At 36.1% G+C, this 23,010-nt stretch overlaps 2 protein-coding genes across 3 annotated transcripts; both read left to right on the top strand.

Moving 5' to 3' along the window:
- The first annotated feature begins 5,849 nt into the window (after positions 1-5,849).
- On the top strand, positions 5,850-6,850 carry LOC119190094. The gene is made up of 3 exons (XM_037441150.1): positions 5,850-5,868; positions 5,911-6,120; positions 6,561-6,850. Exons 1-3 carry the CDS (start codon positions 5,850-5,852, stop codon positions 6,848-6,850), a joined length of 519 nt encoding a protein of 172 aa, XP_037297047.1.
- Positions 6,851-7,095: 245 nt separating this feature from the next.
- LOC119190050 lies at positions 7,096-16,444 on the top strand. 2 transcript variants are annotated; one of them, XM_037441068.1, is made up of 3 exons: positions 7,096-9,341; positions 9,423-9,588; positions 15,765-16,444. In XM_037441068.1, exons 1-3 carry the CDS (start codon positions 9,312-9,314, stop codon positions 16,049-16,051), a joined length of 483 nt encoding a protein of 160 aa, XP_037296965.1. In that variant the 5' UTR covers positions 7,096-9,311; the 3' UTR covers positions 16,052-16,444. The 2 variants fall into 2 exon arrangements, with proteins under 2 accessions (XP_037296965.1, XP_037296966.1); XM_037441069.1 differs by lacking the exon at positions 15,765-16,444 and adding an exon at positions 11,255-11,929.
- Positions 16,445-23,010: the final 6,566 nt, after the last annotated feature.

Raw genomic sequence — 23,010 nt, 5'->3', positions numbered from 1 at the left:
TTTCTCTGGAGTGATAACATGGTTGCATTAAACAATGAAGAACTGGAGCCATTACTTGTGCAAGACAGAAGGCGATAAATGACATTTTTTAATACGTATTCATTTGATCACACGTTGGTCAATAATGCCTTTTAACGCGCCTTAAAAAGCTTTAATGTATCGTGCGACACATTATACAATACTTTGTAGAACTTTAACTTATTAACTACGTTTAAATGTAATACGATATTATGTTTAGAGTCAACGGACACAGCAAGCAGTTTAGGGGCTACAAAATAAACTTTATTTTATTGAATATTTTATTAGCAAATAATTTGTACATAAATTTAATATTTATTAAAAAACGACTCCGTATGTATATAAGAACACGAACATTAAGGACCCATTTATCGTGGTTGAGCTCTTTAGAAGTTATCTTTTCCGATCTACGAAGATGCCCAAGAGTCAAGACTGCATATATGACAAGTCTAAAGTCACAAGAAGCAAATCGTGCGTGACGATTGCTCTACGGTTCACAAATACTAAAAAGAATTGTGACAATTTGTCAGTCACAAAGTTGACGACTAATATATCGTAATATAATAAGAGCAAATTATTTTACGATATTGGTAAAAGTCGATCGATATTACAATAAAATAGTGTATATAAATTTATATTTATCCACGAACATCTAAAAATGCAAAGAAAATTCTACTTGATCAGTATATAAAAATATATACATCTATACCAATTGGTATTTGAATTGGCAATTGGGCAAGTCTCCATCTCTATAGTAAGACGTGTTTAGTAGTGCGAGAATTGAATACGCGGGTGACAATGACACATATTTACGTAGCTATAAAGAGGTTTGACGATGTATTTCCTTTATAGGTAAATGTTTTGCTGCTTACATACCAACGGGAAAGGGTAAGAACATTTTAGTGCTGGATGGGTACACGTTCAACGAGGTCACCAAGAGCAACTGGAAGTGCTCGAAGCGAAAAAGCAAGAAGTGCTCCGCCACTGCACGCACCAACAAGAAGGGAGCAGTGATACAGTACGACAATAAACACAATCACGAGAAGCAGAAGTTCTACAGGAAAACCACGAAGAAAATGATACAACTGTGAAAACCGATGTGAAATGAGCTTGCGATTGCGTTTCGGATAAAGAGATAACTGATCCTTGAACAACCCATTCCCTTCCTAATCTCTGTTCTATTCCTTTAGCCGTCAAAACACCTATGATTTTCCTGAAATTGTGGTTATACGACCGGGAACACAGATTGTCCTACTTTTTCATTCATTCCCCTGTGCTATACCACTAGCGAGTGATGTGCGTATCGTATTTATTTGCACACTTCCTTCAAGTATATTTATTTATAAGTGTGGATCTGATAATACGACAAAGTTAATTTAGTCTAAAAATATTTCGAATATAACATAATATTTGACAAATAACTCTCAAAGCCAGTTTGAATAAAAGCATAATAGTGTTGTTGAGTAGGTGTTGCAAGAAATTTTAAACTCTATTTTATTATTTCATATTGGTACTTATAGAAGTATAGAAATGCAATTGCTCAGTTTGTCATTTTCATGAGAGTTCATAAAAGTTACGGTTTTTGATTGCCAAGACCAAAATATATTGTAATACTATTTTGTATAATAATTATCAATAGCGAGACACGTAGAGTTGCTATAAATTTTATTATGATATTTATTATTGATAGGAGCAAATGGTATTGAACTATTGCCATCTTATAAAAAAGCTAGTTCACGAAGACATTATTCAACTATTATTGATTGCGGTTGAGTTAAGGGTAAATAGAAATATTGTAATTATTTTCAGAGATTAATAATAATCATAATACCTTTGTTCCTAATTCTGTGTTTATTTTATTCATATAACCTTATATGTTTCTGTTAAATAGCTATCTCTTAAAGTGAGTTATATGTTTTTGAAATGCCTGTTATATCTTTATATATATTTACTAACTATACGGTAATCTTTTTCAGAAGCTTTTTTCTTGCCGTCCAGGGCCGGTAAATCTGTGTTGATATTTAAAAACAATAAGTTTTGGGTGAACAATCAGTACCGTGGGAAACTGAACTGGGCCTGTAAAGACAAAGACACAGTGGGCTGTCGCTGTAGGGTCCAGACCACTGCGGAGGGACGCTTCGTACATTCCAAAGGCGGGCACAACCACGCGCCCAACTTCACCGAAACCACCTTTAATTCCACCCCCAAAGACAAGTTTAAGGAATGCCACGCCGCTGCGCCTGTTGGCGATACTTGGACTCAGTTTGAGTCTTCAATGTAATGTTAAACGGGTTTTCATACTAACACCCTTAAGGGTGTGTTTAGATTGACTGACAGCTCGCGAGTGTTAAATGATGCGCAACGCTGAGGTCGCGCGTTATAAGTGCTAAGTTTAGCAGAAATAAAGCGCTTGATGTGCGTTCAAAATTCGTCAGTGGCTCGTTCGCTAATTAAGAGATTTATATTTTTAATTGAATTGAAATGTTGATGATAGAGCTATAGTTGGAGTGTTTTCGTCCTGCCTTGTAAGATACTTAGGAATTGATGAATTAGGTTACTAGAGAAGTTGCGAGTAGTGCACCTATGGTTCGTCAAGTTCATTTCTGTCAAACAAAGAATGAACTTGTCACCATAACCTACACAGGTTATTGTAGCGCAGGTTTTTGAACAAGTGTTCAACAGCATATTTTACTAATCATCTGGTATTCTGAAAACATAGAAATAGAAATCACTAGATTGGACGGCTCTGACCTCTTTTCAGGTCATGAGCTTTAACTTAAAAATGTGGCTTTAAGGCTGTGAAAAATGACATTGATGTATATTTTTGTAAACTTTACCAATATATTGCATTCCTCTAGGTAGTTTGACGTAATCTCAGTGTAATATCCGAATTACACTGAGATTACGTCATACATATTTTTGTACGTTTTTATATACTATAGAGGAACAGTTAAACTGGCGCGAACGGCACGCTGTTGTCTGCGTCTACGCGCAATGGTCATTAACTGTCAATGGACGTGTGCCAACCACTGCGTTGCGGGTATAGTCATAAGAGCAAAGCGCTAGCGTTTCGATAGCGCCTGTTTGACCGTGCCTTTAGTTTTGTGTGCTTGTCTTAGAGTAAGTTGTCAATAAATTTACCTAAGCGACGAACATACTTTATCTCTTGGAATTATTGGATTGGAAAATACTTTTCTGAATTGCGTTATATCTTTATATGTACAATAATCTTGATAAATTTATAATATAAATTGTATAGCTGTAATTCAAAATGTCTCTATTTGAAACTTTAGGTCACTAAGTTCACTATATTTATTCGAAGAATTTTTTAAAATGATAATATAACGTTTATTTCTGTAATATCTGTTAAAATGGTGTTTGAATGATTATGTGGATTGATTTCGTGCTTTATGTTTGACTTTTATCATATTTCAGTAGTAATTTCTTCAATCATCTAGATGTTATAATGAAAAAATTGAAATTGAAAGTGTTAAATTTATAAAAAATATGGAATATTTTGGAATAAATAAGACTATTTTTGTACGTTGTTGTCTTTAGAATTTAGAAATATATAATCAGACAAATGATACGACAATACACAAGCTTAATTGGCTTTACAAAATTGTGTTTGTAGACAGAAAAGACAAGTGTCAGTAACAACTGTCTCGTCCAAGTGCTCATCAGAATTTACATAAACAAGATTTTAAATTAACTCTACCAGCATTACCAAAAAAACATTAGAAAAAAAATTGGTATAAGATGGTTTAAAATTTTAATGGATTTTATGGCAAATCAATATCATTAGGCTGTTTTTTTCATCATTTCTTGGACAATGAAGTAGAATGCCTTGCTGTAGTTATTTGAGCTTACCGAGTATCTATATATATAAAAATCAATTGCTGTTCGTTAGTCTCGCTAAAACTCGAGAACGGCTGAACGGATTTATCTTATCTTGGTCTTGAATTATTCGTGGAGGTCTAGGGAAGATTTAAAAGGTGAGAAAAATTCGAATAATTGCCGGGAAAATCCTCAAAACAGCATTTTTCTATTTCCCATACAAACGTTTTCTAACTAATACGTAGAGTCAATTTGTAATTTATTACCGCTGCATAAAGTTCAAATTCGCGTGCGCGTTGGAGGATCTAATATCGCGTTCTGAAACTCAACAAAAGTGAAAGTGAATCGCGAACGCGACAAAATTGCATAGTCTCAAAATACATAGTACATAAATAGTGGTCGGCTTCGAGAAACTCAATTTTAGCTAACTTCAGTTGTTAATCTATACTATTATATAAAGCTGAAGAGTTTGTTTGTTTGTTTGTTTGTTTGAACGCGCTAATCTCAGGAACTACCAGTCCAAATTGAAAAATTCTCTTTGCGTTGGATAGCCCTTTGTTCGTGGAGTGCTATAGGCTATATATCATCACGCTATACCCAATAGGAGCGGAGCAGTAATGGCTAATCTCAGGAACTACCGGTCCAAACTGAAAAATTCTTTTTGTGTTGGATAGCCCTTTGTTCGTGGAGTGCTATAGGCTATATATCATCACGCTATGACCAATAGGAGCGGAGCAGTAATGACTAATCTCAGGAACTACCGGTTCGAATTGAAAAATTCTTTTTGTGTTGGATAGCTCTTTATTAGTGTAGTGCTATAGGCTATATATCATCACGCTATGACCAATAGGAGCGGAGCAGTAATGGCTAATCTCAGGAACTACCGGTTCAAACTGAAAAATTATTTTTGTGTTGGATAGCCCTTTATTCGTGGAGTGCTATAGGCTATTTATCATCACGCTATGACCAATAGGAGCGAAGCAGTAATGGTTAATCTCAGGAACTACCGTGTTTGAACTGAAAAATATTTTTGTGTTGGATAGCCCTTTGTTCCTGGAGTGCTATAGGCTATATATCATCACGCTATGACCAATCGGAGCGGAGCAGTAATGAAACATGTTGCAAAAACGGGGAAAAATTATTAGTTTTGAGAGCTTCCGTTGCGTGCGCTGCGTAAACGGTTAAAGTTATGCAACAATGATGTATGACGGGATTATTCTTCTTAAAAAGTTCTAAAAAATATATTATAAAACAAAGTCCCCCGCTGCATCTGTCTGCCTGAACGTGTTAAACTCCAAAAACTACCCAACGTATTAAGATGAAATTTGGTATGGAGACAGTTTGAGAGGCTCCCGGGAAACTACTACTTTTATAACGGAAAACTTTAACCTGAAAAACTCATTTACGCGGGCGGAGCCGCGGGCAAAAGCTAGTCCTTAAATAATTTTGTTGAGCATGTTTCCTTGATGTGGGTCTATCTAGTTTGAGGCTTGTACTAGTTTTTATATATACACAAAAGTAAAGTAGGTTTTGTATGACTTTTTTCAAACTATATTGCTGTAGGGCACAACAATCGTTTATATTTGGGTACACTGCCCGCTGCAATGATCTCTCACTTTTATTAAGTTGATCAGTAAGGTAGCTTATGTAAGAACTTAAGCAAGGAAAAAGGGTGGTTAAAATCCGATGTCTTTTTATGCATTTTAAATTTCATGGCAGCGCGCAAAATTCAAAGTATATACCTTGGAATCAAAAAACATTTGCATAATAGTCTTTAAAAATATACTCGAGGCCTTCCATGGATATTTATTGGGTTTCTATAAAACGGAAATACGTAATCCAAAAAAGAATAAAAGTCATCGATGAAATATCCGGTTCGCATATTTTGCAGGACATTCCTAAAATCTACAGGTTTATAATGAATTTAGGTCATGCAAACCGTAATTGATATTTATTGTTTAAATACGAATTGTTTTAGGTTTATTACAAACGACATGCGTTCTTTAAAAGAGTGTAAGTACAGCGAGTAGAGTAGTATTCAGTTTATGTTTGCAGTGCACTGGAGCGTGTCTCGCTTTGGAAATCCGGTTCTTGTGGTGGGTGGGTATCGCTTCAGGCGGTCTGGTAAGCCCGTAGGCGCCCGTTACAAGTGGCTCTGCATCAAGTCCGACGGCGGCTGTAAGTGCTACGCCATCACGCTCCACAACCGCATCATCGCCATGGGACATGCTCACGAGCATCATTTCAAGAAGAGAATACGTCAAAGTAAAAAGAATGATGTATCAAAAGGATTACTTATGAATCCGTTTACTAATGGAACGAACAAAAGACTGTCAAGTGATAGCCACACGTAACCGATAGGCATTCGTAAGGTTGCGTGTTATGTCTTTGCAATTAGTCAAGCAATCGCATGTTAGTGCATAAAATAGTGATTATTTTTCACGTTATTTGATTCAATCAAAATTATTTTATTATACCATCTTGTGATTTGTTAGAAATTATATTATAAAAATATTTTACAGTGTTTTATTCACTTTACATGTTTGTGGTATTAATGAGCTGGACTTACATACTTTTTATATGGAATTTCCGTTTATTTTGAAGTAACAGGTCATAGTTTTTGATAATTGGTAATAACCATGTTGGATGTAGAAGAAAGGTATAAAAGTTTAACTGCAGGTAATAACGATCGTTTACAGTTGCAGGTGCTGGCAATCCTCCGGAAGTTACACCGACGCTGGGCTTGCCGTTTCCGTTCCCGTGTTTCCCGGGCCAGTTCCGCTACTGTTTAAGCAAGAGAGGGAAACCTGCGATCGAGGTCGGCGCGCACAGATTCTGTTTTAACGGACGCGCCGCCAGCGGTAAGGTGTGGTGGCGCTGCTCCCGCAACCCGCGCTGCAGGGCAGCCGTGCACACCTTCGGCCTCCGTGTGGTGCAGATGAACAGCGCGCATACGTGTGGAGTGCGCGCCACGCCACTCAGACCCATGTTCTAAAGTCTAAACATTTCATCAACACTTTTACCTGGCCAACGAGCCACCAAGTCAATTCGAATATCATTAACCGGGCCACCGACCACCGATGAGTTGTTGGATTCGGCACAGATGTTGATCTCAATTTCAGTATTTATTGTTCGAACGCGAAGAGAAACTACAAGTTGGATGGATATCGATTATGAAGGGACGGTATATCTGCTCTTGTGCCTTTCGGTCGGTGGTCTGAACGTAATACTCTAAAAATGTTGTACGCTTTTTATTAAAGTATTTGAATGAATGAGAACAGGCAAGTTTAAGTCTGCTCGTTCTGTTATAATCTTATTCCCCAAAGAGATTATAATGTATACCGTATATTGTATTGAGTAGATGCATTTATTGGTAGATATTTTTGGCGCTGTGTAAAGTATACGATTATTATATAGGACTTATTATATTATACGTAGTTGTGGCCGTTTGCGAATTAAGCAGAAACTTTTAACATTTTATTCCTTCGTTCACAAATAATTAACAGTCGGTGCATTTTTGTGCCGAAATGTTTGTACTGTTCTTGAGAATTGCATACGAGTTATAGGCATAGCAGAGCATGGCTGCTTTCAAACATATACGTAAATAACCTTTTACAGAATGAAGACTATTGCTAATTATTAATGAGCCTTTTATTATTGTGAGGAAATTAATCATTTATTCTTTTATAAAGAAATCAAAACACAGATTAACATTTGTTATACATTTTATTAGGTTAACAAATTAAGCTTTTATTTGCGTCATTAGTTACTTTTAAACAATGGCCTTCCCTTTAATGCATTCAGCATTTTTGTCAATATCATCGTTCCAGAAGTCCAGTATTGTCATAGCAAACAATTTTAAATAATTACGACGCATTTATTAACCACCTTTTTAAGTCGGTTAAATATCTGCTCTTGCCAGGTGTGCAGTGTGCACTGAAGGCATAACGTGTCTTGAAATAAGTTCTTCCGAACGCAACGGCCCGTAATGTAGTTTATTGTACAAAGTGATAGTTCTCTTATGATACTGAGTATTTTTATACATTATTTTTACATTATTTTTTTAACAATTTTATTGGTGAGTTTTGTACATAACGTTGAAAGTTGTTGGAACCGGAGTCGCGGCTCCGGCTGGTTGGTTTTGGGTTGCGATCAATGGAATGATACGGTTATGTTATCAGCTACGCTTACGCTAGAAGGGACGTTAATAAACGAAGTCATCTCATGTATACGATTAGTGTGTAATGTTAACAACATGTTAATGTAGGTGTTTGCATTTATTGAACAATTTATTATAATACTCATGTATACGTTGTAGTTGTAAGGATTTTTGTTTAGTGAGACCTTGCTTTTATATTTTTACATTTTACATTTTTTTTATTTTATTTTGAGTACTTAATTTTACTACGTTAAATGTTTTATGCTTCGGCTGTACTTACACAAAGATATGTCACAATATCGGCGGCTGAGTTGTCGGTCTGTTTATGTTGATTGTCGATATAGTGTGATGGGAGCGTTTGGGTCTCTTGCGATAATTTCCCTCGTACTTATAGTAAACATTGAATACAACACCCTTACTATAAATGAAAAATTATCAGTAGATCGATAGCGCACAACGTGTTGATTTATTTTTAACTCATACCTATTCCATTTTCAACACTTGGCACATGATATATATGTATGAATAAGAAATAAAGACTATATTGTTACTTATTTATATATTTTGGGACAAATTTATTCAAATATTCCAAGTAGGTCGTGCTAGCAACAAACGACGTTAACTTTTATTTGGATATTGTAACGTTGCATGGCGTTTTATATTTATTGGTCAGTGTTCAATGAACTACAGATGAAATTGTCGCAAGAATCATGAGCATTGAACAGACAACAAGCCGCTGTAGTCATGTTAACCGAATCTATATGATTACCAGTTTACAAATATTCTATTACCACACGACAAAATGTATACGATTATATTATGATTACGCATATGTTAATCTCACAAGTATTATTTTTAAAGTATTATTTAATTGTGATAAGATATTTTATTGCTATAATTATGTTTAGTGTCGAATGTATTGGAAGTAAAGGTAGCTATAACGGCAGTCGGTCTGAGAATGTATACGCTGTAGTGGATACGATAGTGGGGATGCCCTCCTCGTGTATAGGTACAAAGAAATGATTATATTGCGCTGAACTAATATTAGTTTTTCATTTATTCCCTATTTTTGTGTTATGTTGCATGGTAGCGCAGTGACGTAGCCAACTGTGGTGCAGTTTGCACTCTACTTGTTGCACCAGTCAGTTGACACGGGTTATGTGTGTTTATAAAAGAGAACGTATTACGTAAGCAGCCAGAATTGTGCGTTTTATTGTGGCAGCCATCTAGAAATGCTTCTCTATGAATTCGGCTACCTAGATTTACAGTAAAGTAAAGAAGACCGATACAAATAATAATGTTTGTAATAATATTTTTCATTTCAATCGTAAGTAAATTTACCGTTTATGTTTTTAGTTAAGCAACACGATGTGGTTTAAAATGGTTCTGACTGGTTTTGTGGTTGCAGGCTGGTTCTACATACGGTCGGCGCGCGGCGGCCTGCATTTGGTTGCCGACGGTCACATTTTCTATGAAGACGGCGGTTCGCACCCGCGCCGCGTCACCTGGAGATGCGCCAGGTCATACCAAAAAGCCGAGCGGTGTCAAGTCGCATTGTGCCTCAGGGATGGTCGGTTAGTCTATTTTCGCGGATCGCATAACCATCCGGCTACATACAATCCCGCTAAACACGAGTCTAGAAAGTTCCAAGTGGACCCCATGGGCAAGTATAAGATTGTAGCCAGTGCGGCGCCTAGACCGTTGGAGGCGATGACCGCGCCCGTGCCCCTTCTGCCCCCCGCGCCGCCCGCGGCCCTCCTCCTGTAGGCCTGGCGCGACCTCCTCGTGCGTGGTCTACTGGACGGAAGGCACTGACCGCGCACGTGGAGCGTCGCCGCTGTATACGCACGTTTGCCTCACAACGTGCCTCCAACATTATCCGGTTTATGAAGGAACAAAAGCCACGGTGACTGCTCTCGGTTTTCAACCACGAAATTATGCCTTTGTTTTTTCATAACCGACGTAATTTTTAATTCCAAATGTGTAATTTTTAGTTTGATGTAGGTATGCCAAAGGTATATTTTATTTATTAATTTTTAGATAAAGTTTATCGCCATCTGTATAGAGAGCTGTATAGACTGCGCACTTTACATAATATTGTAAAGAGGAACGCCGTGTGAGCGCTCCCGGTTAGTGCTAGGGGATCGTGTCTGCGTGCATGGGTCGGGAACCATCCAATTTGTCGACTCTGAATTAGCATTGTATTGATTAGTTGATGTCGACTCGACGCTTATTAATCTTCCATTTAAATAAAAGTAGGTCACGGAGCGATCCCCGGAGACTAATATGATATCGAACTGCTCCCGCTCCGAAGTCTGATCGCTGATGGCGTTCATTAGTTAGTTTTGTAACGTTTCGTGAACAGTATACCGGTGGCACTAGATAACGCTTTACGGTCGCCTTGTATTGCCTTAACGGCCAATAAATAATGTTAGATAAATAAATACATTTGTATAACTTAAATGTGCAATATTCTCGTATGGAAAATGTTTAGAAATTATGTATACAAAGTGTATAGCTTTAACGATAGAGTAGTCGTCTTGTTGATGCTTTTTTATAAAATTCTATTTATTGAGTGCGCCGCGCCGCCGCATCGAGCGGCACGACTGATACACCATGTTACTAAATACTCCAATATTTATTATTTGTATTAGCCGTAGAGTTAGCGTAGGGATTCCGTAGCTGTAACGTAACCTACCAGCTTATGAACAGACATGATACGAGCGATAGTTTTTATATTAGAACTTATACTATGGACATATAATATTATATTATCAATACGCGTAGACACGCGCTGTGTACACTGTACAGTGTGATGTAGGGTCGACAGTACTGTAGGACTTTGTAACCGGTTTCAGTAGTCATTATATCGCAAATGTATACTATACTTATACTAAGGTTCGTTTTGTTATCAACTATTGTTATTTTACGTGTTTATACGACTTTGATATTCAAATTTCCGAAGTATTTATTGTAGATCTTGTTTATCTATATTAGTGTTATGTTTAGTTGGTACTTTTGTATTCCAAAGTTGTTATCGTTTTATTTATGAGAATGTATTGTGACCTTATTTAATTTATTGCATATTTTATAAAAACAATTATACCGAGCGAATTATTTTTATTTATCAATCCTTGGTGACAAGAAGATCAAGACATAGAGGATATTTAACTGAAAATGGATTTTAATGGTTAATTTGATATTGTTAATGCAATGGGCTTTCGAACGCTTGTTGAACAGCAACGGCGGACAGTGTTGAGCTGGAGAGTTGCGGCGGGCAGTTGTTGAAGATCGGCGGGCACTGGTACAGGCTGGACGCGAGCTACCGGAACAAGCGGCGGTGGATGTGCGCGCGCGGCTGCGGCGCTCGCCTGCACACCGCCGGCAAGCGCATCGTCTTCTCCGACGCCAGGCACCGCTGTAGGAATAAAAACAACACCATCTAGCTGCATGCCCATTTGAGCAGTATCCACTCGACACACACTGAGACTGCTCAAATGGTAACTTTCGTTTGTACTAAATGCAGGATGCGTAATGTTATAAGCAGAACGAAATTCCGCCAAAATTTTTGTCGCTCTGAGATGACGCTTCACTTATGGAGATGTGTGCCCCACGTCGAGGCAGCGTCTTCAGTAGAGCCGCGTCGGAACGAGACACAAAGCTATCTCCTTGCCATGAGGACTGCCAGTGATTGTTTATCACTGCATAATTTTATTGTACACATGACGCTATTCGTACCTAGTTAGAGTACGAGACTGTGATTTGAATTGTAATGGCCGTTATCTGTAATTTTTTATTGTGTGGTAAGGTTTCGAGTACTTAATAAGCAAATATTTCCATTGAAATTATTTATACTTATTGTTTTGTATTCGTTAATAAATAATGTATTTGGTAACGTATTTAAATCCCACCGGATCGTACCCACCTTATTGTATTAAAATTATTTGATAAAGCGCCTTTTTTATGTTCGAAGATGTTTTATTTTAACCGTATGCATTCAAAATATATATTTATTGTAATTAAGTGGTTCTATCTAACTAAGTGCGATATTTCAGTTAAAATAATACACAACACGAACGGTTATCCGAAGATTACGCTGAACGGTTACTACTACAGGCCCCACAATGCGTACCGGAACCAGCCTAAGGTGCTATGGTATTGTGCGTCTAGAAACAAGTACCAGTGTAACGCAACCCTCAGGACGTACCACCAGGAGCTCGTGGCGGTGTCCGGGAACCACAATCACCGCCGTTGATTAGAGCCGGAGCGGCAACCCTGCAGAGCTGCCGAGAACTATCGTTTGAACAGAATGCTTGAAGCCGCGATATGGACGAGGTATAGGGAATTTTGTCAAAAGTCCGGTCGGTAACGCTTGGCATAGTTCGCCAGTCGCGGCTCACGGCTGTAAGCTCGGATCGCTGGCTCCGGTAACATTTTCATAGTTCTAACCTTATTGTAGGGCATACTTACTGGTTTTTACATTTGTATTTACAAACAATAAGAAGCGTGAGGAATAGATATTCCCCAAACAATCTACTACATTAAAATCATTAGTTGTCAATTTTAGTGTCAGATTAGAATGGTGAAAGCAAAAGTAGATAAATATAGCTTTTATAGAATTGCTTGTAAGAATTCTTTAATTTAAAATGGTATGTAAATGTTAAGAGAGATTACAAATACAATACACACGAATTGAGGACCACCTCCTTTTTTGAAATTCGGTTGGAAATGTAACTCCTAATAATGGACACGTCAATGTCCTAAGAATGAATCCTTGGGTTAAAACTGAACGTTATGTAAATAATTCTATTGCCACTTTGTTTTAACTTGGTTCAACTAAACGTGAATTAACACAGAAGATACCTCGATTAGGTAGACGTAGTGCAAGACAGTACTGCAAAAAAATATTATTTATAGAATTTGTGTCATATTAAACTTTATCTGTCAAAGCGTATATTTTGTAATTTGTGATAAATTTAATTAGATTCCAATTTTAGACGGAATATGTAAGTAAAGGTAATAAGATAGTTTAGACATCAAATTGTTCCTGTGAAAGTAGAATTATATGATTTTATAATATTCATAGCGCTGAAAATTACAGTACTCTGCAGTTCAGATTACACATTGGGGTTGAAAGAGAATCCGCAAGTTAACGAAAAAAAATTACATCTGTGAGTAGTAGAGACGCTCGGCGAAGATAAAGCAAACCGATTATCTTTCTGAATCCAATGCGTCATATTCACTGTTGAGTATTGTACTTCTTCCTTAAGCTCAAAACGTACTATTTGTTGCCGAACACTGTAAATATTATGCCAAATGTAGGTTGAAGAGTATGTTAATCGGAATCATGGTAGTAATGTTTATCTTGTAGATATCCGCGATTAAGATTTCAAATTGTTTGTTTTCGTCTGAGATGTGTCCCGTTTGCATGGTCACGGCCCCGTTCTGAATTGGGTAAAGGTAATAGGCAAGGAACTCCTTGCTAAATCTGAATCTGTTATTCTTTGACGATGCCCTTCTAAATCCAAATATAATAATATTGTTTTGACATAAATTAAATAATATTAAAGTATATTATATGCATAGTAGGTAAGTAAGCAGAGTATATTTCGCTTCCACGACAGGATTGTGGAAACCATTTCAATATTCCATTCGCAATTTACCGATGTACACCTCGTGTGTACCTGAGCGATTAATTTTTACAAGCAATATAAGTTGGAAAAAATCCATTTGTATTTCCAATGCAAAACTTTTTTTCATTTTCCGTTTTTATATACAAGAATAAATTAGAAGTTCCTGAGTCGAAGAGTCCTACATAAACTGCGTAATTACGGTGTTCAAAGCATATCTGCTTATACAATGGTCTCTTCAATCCCTGATCTATCGGTGTTGCAAATCAGTCATCTTGGAGGAGTGGCAGGGGGTCGGAGCTTACCTGACAACGTATTCAGAGAGTCAATTCCGCAAGAATTGTCGTCAAGCTATTGAAGGCAATTTTCTGTTGATGATGAATAATTCTTGTATCTTTTTATTATTTAATATATTTTGCCTTAAAATTATATATCATTATTCGACGTTGATATGTTATGTGTTGTGTCATTTTTGGGCCTGGTGCTTGGCACATGAAAGTATTGTTTTCTTATGTTTCTCTATTACGATGAGTTATACACTTTTTTTATTTTGTATTAATTTTGGATTATTATAGTTCTTATTACAATATTTTAATTTAAATAGCCAAAACAGGACATTGATCAAAATTTAATCGCTAATGTGCCTAACTCCGTCGTATTTGTATAGTCAACTGAAAATACCTTTGTAAACTAGATGCAGACAAAAAGTTGTAAATTTTGTTTGCGCTGTTACATTAGTACTAAACCTTTGTGTTATCGCTAGCTTAAATTCGTATGATTAGGTTGTTTTTATTTGCGCTAATAATTGTCATAAAACTCAGTCAACAAGGTAATGTTTAAAATAATCTTATCATTGTCTTGTTTTGTCTATGCACAGTCAAATTTCGTATAATTTATTAGTCATTAGCATGTGATGTAGTCAATTAATTTTTATATACTGGAGGTAGGCATTTACTCAACTGTGGCTAATGTTCATAATAGGCATATATAGACGTTATATTATAATGATAAGAAGTTGTTTATAGGTGACCTCTTATCGCAATGTTCTTTCTGAATATAGTTATTTAGTATATTGGTTATTCAGGGAGATTGCTAAGCTTCCGTTTTTATGTTGTTTTATTATATCTGTATTAGGTTTTTTTATCTATCGTAAGTAATTGAGAATTGTTTTTAAATGAAATTATTAGAACTACATATACCTACTGAAAATATGTATGTTTCTTTTACACAGTTTGATTATAATATTTTGTGATTTTCTTATTACATATATTAAAATGATTTTATTTAAAGAGGATAATAACGAAGGTATCGATGTCTTGATTAGATTTGTCTAAAATTATTATGGTCGAGCGGTTCAAAGAACTACATAAATTTTTCACGAAATATTTCGTTTTGTTGTTTATAGACATTCAAAATTATGATGTATTATATGCATAATTAATAAACTACCCAACACTAGAATATAATTAAAAAATAATGAAAATGATAGAACAAGGCAATATAAAGTAGAATTTATTCAAATATATCCTTATTTCTATGATTGTTTTCAAATATACTTGAACATCTTATCTAGAAAAAAAAACACATATCAAAAATTACATTCGACGATTTTTTACTGTTAACGCGATTTTCGTTGAGTCTCATGCATATATTGCAGTATGTGCCTAATTACTTGTGTGATTAGGTACATATTGCAAATAAAGATATCGCTAAATATTCTCCACCTTGTACAAGTATTCTGTGAAATGAATGTTTTGACGCGAATTATTATATATTTATGACATTTTATTACTGCATCTTTGTCAAAAATGTTTTATGTTAAAAATAATTGTTTTATGTATATGACAAATTGGTGTGTATTTATGCAATATTAATATTTAACAGAAAATCTTGTTTCATTCATAACTTTGATTGTACATAAAGTAGATTTTGTAACAATATAGTTAATTTACTAACCCGTTGCAATTAGAATTTAATTAACAAAGTTGCACTTGACCATGTTTTTAAATATAATAAATTAGATCCCAGTACAAATAGATTGTCATTGATCAGGGAAGTTTAAGATACTTGAGTAGGTGTGAGTGTGATGTAAACAGTTATTACATGGGTTTGTGGCACAGCGCCGGCGGTGTACGTGCCGTCGAGGACGGGGAAGTCGCTGCTGCTGCACGACGGGTACACCTTCTATCTGAAGAACCTGCAGGCGCACGGGCGCAAGCAGTGGTATTGCTCGTCGCGCGATATGGCCGGCTGCCGCGCCGACGTCATCACCGCCCCGGCGCGCACCGGCAACGGCGACATACTCTTCCTGGTGCGAGGAAGGCACATCCACGGACCACCCAGCTATTACTTCACACCAGACGGAAAGTACGTCAGGAAGAAGGACGTGTATCACAGATATAGGTAGCGACGCTACATCTATAAAGTTTACTTTGCTAACGATCAGCGCATTACTAAATCATTGTTTATTTTTCCTTTTTTTATGTCTGACAATCACGACTATTTACGCTTTTATTTTTTAATTGTTTATTTTTTTTAATCGTTATACTCATGAACTAAAAATTGTTATAGAGTAAACTAAAAGTTCCTAAAACATTGTATGTATAGTGATTGATTAAATTTGCTGCGTTGGCACGCCTTTTTATCGTTTGAATGTACTTAAACGAGTACTTTAAGTTTTTAACGTTTAGGATTAATGTTAAATGAATTGTTAAATACAAATTCTGTACTTGATAACATGTAAGACTAAAATAGAACGGACGAGTATTCTGTAATGATGTATTAAAGAGTATGAATGAACGGTCGGTGTTTCCCTGTTCACAAACGCGTAACACAAATTGTACGCAGTAGTACGCAGCGTGGGTGGTGCGTGGGCCGTCCCGGGCCCTCTCGCTCCTATTACGCAAACAACTACGTCAAATGTAACGCGTAGTACGAGCGGTGACGTGCCTAATGCTCCCACCGCGCCGCCTGGGATGGGGCCGGCGGTCGGTGCCTGGCGGTGGTACACGGGGATGGTGATGGAGGCGTACAGCCCCCCATCAACTCTACAAGTTATGACTATCGGTTGAAATATTTCCTTTACAAAAACAATTTTGGATGTAATTGGGTGTTTTGGTCAAGTTAATATGTATTAATAGATTTAACCGATGCCCTCAGATCTATATTTCATCATATTCAAATGGATACTTAAACTGTTGGAATACTAAGTTGTTAAAAATATGCTAATACCCTACAACGTTAATGCTTCATACACCAAATAAACAAATGCCTTTATTACAAAATGTATTACCAACGTTGTTATATGTAATCTAATTACTTACGTAATTTAACGGGAATAAATTATGTAATGATCTGATTTGGTATAAAAAATCAAAGTCATCAGTTCAAAGCTATAAAGCTTCAAGGTAATAATGTTAATAATTGTACTAGGAATAAAATATTTGCCGCTAATTACAAATTTTAATTATTATTTAATTACGCATAAAACGACCAACAAAGGATGAAAAAAACAAGACTTAAAAACAATATCTATGTTTCAAAAATATTACTAACACTGTTTTCCCTAAACAATGTCCTGTAATTAATACAAATATTGACTAATACTAATTTGAAAACGATACATTTGTATCGTAAAACTAGTTTTTATTAAAAGCTATAAATACTCAACACGTGTAGGGCGCGTGGGAGACATCGCGTTGCAATATTGAATAGAATGTTTTGTGAGGACATGAATTGCGCAGTTGTGCCGGATCAATACAGCGTTCAAAGTTATGAAAGAAGAAAGTTTGGCAGGGCACGGGGATCGCATGGGCGTGCCCTTCCATCCCGCTATAGCCTAGTTACGCCCTGTATGCCCTAATTTTGACGTAGTACGTTTGGCCCTTTCTTTGTAGGTCGCCGGGGCGTTGTGTGCGTGATCCCAACTGCGTAGTAGGGAACTACGCACCCACCCAGTGACGTACTTGTTTATCTTGATTTCTAAGGTTTTCGTGTTTATACAGAAATATAATGTCAATATCGGGCCCACGTTTTCCTCCCACTGAACGGCCGACAAACAACTATCTACTAAATGTTTACGTATTGATCATCGTATTTTGTTAATGATGTCGTTGATACTAGTTGGAGTTTTCTAGCCTATTTGAATATGGAGAGAAAATTAACTTTTATATAATTGCGCAGTAGGTACACATTGATAAATATTTAATTACGTTATAAACGCAACAAAATCAACATAGCATACATTAATTTTAAAATATTTATCTAAAATGTTTGAAATATTGCTTATTTTCAGACAAATTTAACGACGTGTTATCTATGGTCCAACAAAATAATATATATTTTTACTCATAAAGGGAGAGGTATTGTCCTCTTGAATGGAGGACATCAATATACAAAGCACAAGGATTATTTTTTGGAGGTACGAGGTGGAGGTGTGTCTGTTGGACAAAAAAGTGTTCCGGCTCATTGACCATTAAGGTGGTATTTACCTTTTTAGCTTTATAATAATACCTATTTACGAAAGTTTATTTGAATTATTTCTTTTTTAGAGTGAAAAGATTATTCGCCGCTCTAATCACCAGTGCAATCTAGTAGAATAACTGCTTAAGTATAAGATAAAAAATATAATCGTTTTAAAAAACATTTGTCCGAGACCCTTTATTTATTAAAATGCATTAAATAATATTTTTTTATTTATGTCCGGCACGATGTAAATGTCAACACGGCTCCCCATGATTAGTAGCTTTGGCACAAATATGACTAATAGAGAGTGTTTATTGTACCTCACCGGCCGGTCCAGATAACTGAGTCCCTTCAGAAGAACGAGCAAGAATCATGGTCTTATGGCCATTTCAAAACTGCTTATTGACATGGTAATTAATGAAGAGTGCTCGAGCGATTTAAAGCAACTGTATATTTTATTTTGGTTTGGATTTTATTGTAATGTTAAATCGGTTAAACTGAGTATGTTTTGAATTTTTAAAGGACAATGAAGTATTTCAGGTCTTTTTAATAACCATCGTGGTGAATGTCATTGTTAACTTAGGAATAGTTCTAACATAACTTGTTGCCTTTTCAGCGCGACATAACATATTGGATGTGTTTCAAGAGCGTTTTAAAGCAACTTATGAAATCAAAGGCCGGGGTATAGTGCTAGTATACGGTAACTACCAATATACGAAGCACAGGGGCGTTATTGGAGGCAGCAGATGGCGATGCGTAAATCATAAAAAGAAATGTAGCGGCATTTTGCAATTGAAGGTAATTCGTCAACACCATGGAGTAAATTTTTTAAAGATATTTTTACATGATATCCTTTTCGTAGGATGAATACGTTATATAGGCGACTGATCATCAGTGTGCGCAAGTCGGTTATAATAAGACTACACTTGACTCGCAGAATGAGAAAACCGCATAGTGCGCGTAATGTAACTTAAACTTAACTGACTGACGTTAGCCACTATTACGCGTTGTCATCCTTCATAAAGTAGCTGGGTTACGGTTTGTGACTAACTTCGGGCCCGTCCAGACGCAATGGACTGTGTAATGTACCTAGATGATTTGCGACGCAGCCTACGTAAAATACTTACCGTTTAAAAGTACTCTATTTGTTAATAGAAAATAAGGTCTTTTTGTCTGCCAAATTGCATCCGAATCCGTTCATCAATTTATCCGTTTATTCCTAATGAAAATCTATACATCTTTTTCAACTTACATATTTTTTATAACATTTTTAAGATAACAAATCTTTGTGCCTTATAATATTTAAGAAGAAATTACATATATAAAATAATCATATTTAATTTTTATCCTCGCATTATTATGTAACTATTATGCTCTGTATTTGATGCTAAGTACAACACATTTTAAATATAATGTTGAAAACGAGAGCGTATTAAACTACCCCACCGGCCAGTCCGGAAAGCTTATTCCCTCGCGAAGGTCGAGCAAAAATCTAGGGTCGTTCTTTTCTAAACTGCTCATTGTTATGGTAATCGTGCTCACTATTATCATTCCTGATTCCCTTATTTATTTTATATAAAGTATTACTATAAATATTTACATCATTAGGTATAGAGCAGCTGTAAAATTTACATTAAAACATTTTTTTTATTTTAAACTATGTTACTGAACAATTAATAGGGCCTCAAATATTCCAAGAAAAACAATATTAACATTAATATAAATTAGTGGGTAATTATGAAACTTGTTTCCTCACGGTTTCGAAAACGAAACAGCGCGGAGTAAACAGAAACAAAGTTGGTACGATAAGATTAAATGAAAGGCGTAGTGGTTAAACGCGTTGCAGATAGGGCGGCGCGGGGTTCCCGGCGCGGGGCCCGCGGGCACGCGATCCCACGCCACCAGGCACATGCGCGCCACTCGCATCCTGGTGATGGTGCCTGCCTCCAATCGATAATGCCCCAGAATCTCCCAAAAGCCCCTCTCTCCTCTCCCGATGCCCTAACTCCATGCCTGTCAAATTATAACATCCCATTGTAGTAATAAGGTCGTTTTTACATTTCCACTTCCGCAAATGTTTCCGTTATGCTTAATGGCCGCTATAAAAATCTTTTGATGCGGACTATTTCTTTGTGTTTCACTTGGTACTTGTTGTTGTGTAGGTTTTTAGGCCATTGTTTAACGTTATACGTCTTAAATTAGTGTTTTTGTTAATAAGATGTATATAAAAAATAATATTTATATACACTTACAGTTGCGTATTGTAGTGGCAGAGATATGAGAATGAAATATTTATGTTGTGGAAAATGACAGGATAAATCTAGCTCTAACTTGCACTATACAAACATATAATATTATTTTCAGCACGGGAAGTCTGATAATTCACCAACATTTGCTTATTAAACACTAAACAACATCGTTACTCAGTCTCGTCTATACGGTAGGTGATTTACGTACAATGTACCACACGTATTATTTGCACAGTATAATTTAAGGATACGGTCTCGTACATGCCTAGTAATTACTAATTATACATGTAATTTGTATTATACGAACAAGTAAACTGGGATCTTCGATGAGCGGATATATTTATTTCTAGCGATAAAAGGTTTTCTCCAATCAATATGATTATTAAATAATTTCTTACCAGTAATATTGATAATTATAAAATACATTTGCAATGGTATTTAATAAAAGCAGTGTGTAAAACAAACAAAAGAAGATCACAAATATATTCATTAGATTCAACGTCGTACAGCTGGGAGAACATTCCAGAGAAGCGTGGAAAGAGAATGAAAAAAGTATAAGTTAAACTTTTACCAATTATATAATTTACATCGTTGTAAGGTCCTGTGAAGTTACAGAACTTCATCTTAATCTATAAATCTAGAGGTAGATTTTCTACTAACTCAAAAAACTAGGAGAAATGGTCAATAAAAATCAGTGTAACTAATATTCTGTTTCGCAAGTGTGAACGCATCGATAACAGTTGTCAGACAGCTGGTATGCTTGTTTGCAGCCCATTTCCCACCGCGGTGCAGTTAGTTCTCGATTTGTTAGTAATCTATCTGTCGGAGTGTCAGAAACCTTGTGCCAGTTGTCGGGATACATTGCGTTTATCTGCAGCGGGTCGGCCAATTGGTTTGTCACTTCAACTAACACTTCACTGTATACGTGCTAGTGTAGGTGTTATTCGTTATATAATGTATATATAACAAAGAGTATTTTATAATTAAAATGTAACTAGCCGTCGATCTCTGGTTATTTTATTTGTTTATAAAAATGTAAAAGTTAATGAAATTTGTCATTGTCGATTGCTAACACGCTACTACTTTTACTCGTCACTACACTTTATTACTCGCGCGTTTTACTATTAAAGAATAGTTGGTGGAATTTAAACGTTAATCAAGGCTTGGAATTGTGGAGTCAGAAAGTATTATTTGTATGAAAAGCAGTTTCAGCCGCACCTCTGCATAAAGTACATTCACCTTTGAAAACCTTTAAGAATAGTTGAAAATTAAAAGAAAATGCTGTTAGGCTCAAAGGACCTACATTCATTTACATTATCAGCCACAAATATTAGGCAAGTTGATTAATGTTTCTTCTGTGGTAGAATGCCCTTTCCACCAAGAACGATGTTACATGTGTAACAAGGCGATATGATCAGATTCTTTAATGTCGTAACTGTTATAAATACAGCAAAAATTGAGAGGAGAGTGTAATGAAACAGTGAAGAATTTTGTTATTCATTAACTTTTCCAAATATTTTTAGAATTTATGTTATGTAACACTTAATTTATGAGTAAGTTTCTTAATATAACTGGAAGAAATTGATACACATTTTTCCCTTTTTTTTTCTTTTTAAAACCTTTAGATAAAATATATTTCCATATGTAGAGCAGCCGGCCACTGGCGTCCTAAAATGGAGCGCATGCCCTGCGTGAAAGAGTTGCAGCCACTTGATACCGTATTAATACTAAAAAAAAATTATGACGTCTACATCTTCATTGACTTCTTATTCAGTTATAAAAGACTGTCCTGCTCTCATAACTGCAACTCCCGCAAGACAGAACCGCAAATGACGAGCTCTTAAAACCTAAGTGTCACTGGAAATCTCTGAGTCTTATAACTCCTCAAAGTCAACAAACGGGAGAAAACATGAGACTCGGAAATAAACATCCTGCATAAGTATCATGTTGCAAATTATTTAGAACGTGTTGTCTGATATCTTAACCATTTGAACTAGATGTAGTAAGTTTTTAAATGGTTGTAGCTGCCTGCTGGGAGGGGACGTCGTGGCGGCTGCGGGTTCAGTACCTGGTCTGGACATATCGAACAGTTTCTTCCACTCACGCGTCTTCTTGTATGGTGAGCGTTCATGCAAGACATCTCTGCAATTGTCTTCTGAGGAAACTATAAAGCATCTACCTTTATGGAATGCACCGACAGATAATGTCAAGATTGGAGTCTGTTATGGCAAAGACAGTTAGATAATTGACCACATATTTTGAAAGCGTTATTATTGAGGTTAGCCACAGAAGTACATGTGTAGTTGGTCTTAATGTTTTGGAACACACGCACCTACTATTAATACTAGTGAGATGTAGAGAGCGTTTGAAAGTCACATGTTTTGCCGTAGTTTAGGTGTTTGTAATGCAATGTTTATGATTATTATCGTCCACGAAAGTAATTTGAGAGGTTTTTAACCCGATGTTAGTGCATTTATAATTACGCTCACATTCCTTAATCAAAGCACGAGCACAAACGTACTTTTAAACGTACCGAGTTAAAAGCCGCTTAAACTATTTATAAATGTTTAAGAATTTGTTGCCTTAGTAAGAGAAGACTGTTTATAGGAAGCGTTGAGGTGAAAGCACGATACGTAATGTATTCAAATACACA

Source organism: Manduca sexta, chromosome 21 (assembly GCF_014839805.1).
Source record: "Manduca sexta isolate Smith_Timp_Sample1 chromosome 21, JHU_Msex_v1.0, whole genome shotgun sequence".
Classification (NCBI taxonomy): Eukaryota; Metazoa; Arthropoda; class Insecta; order Lepidoptera; family Sphingidae; genus Manduca; species Manduca sexta.
The sequence above is the reverse complement of the archived record's forward strand: the minus strand, read 5'-3'. Positions and strand labels throughout refer to the sequence as shown.

Coding starts and splice junctions, on each gene's coding strand:
- LOC119190050 (XM_037441068.1), top strand. CDS start 9,312: ATGTTTGTAATAATATTTTTCATTTCAATC. Junction 9,342..9,422: donor TAATATTTTTCATTTCAATC/GTAAGTAAATTT, acceptor TTGTGGTTGCAG/GCTGGTTCTACATACGGTCG. Junction 9,589..15,764: donor TTGTGCCTCAGGGATGGTCG/GTTAGTCTATTT, acceptor TTTGTGGCACAG/CGCCGGCGGTGTACGTGCCG.
- LOC119190094 (XM_037441150.1), top strand. Junction 6,121..6,560: donor CAAGAAGAGAATACGTCAAA/GTAAAAAGAATG, acceptor TTACAGTTGCAG/GTGCTGGCAATCCTCCGGAA.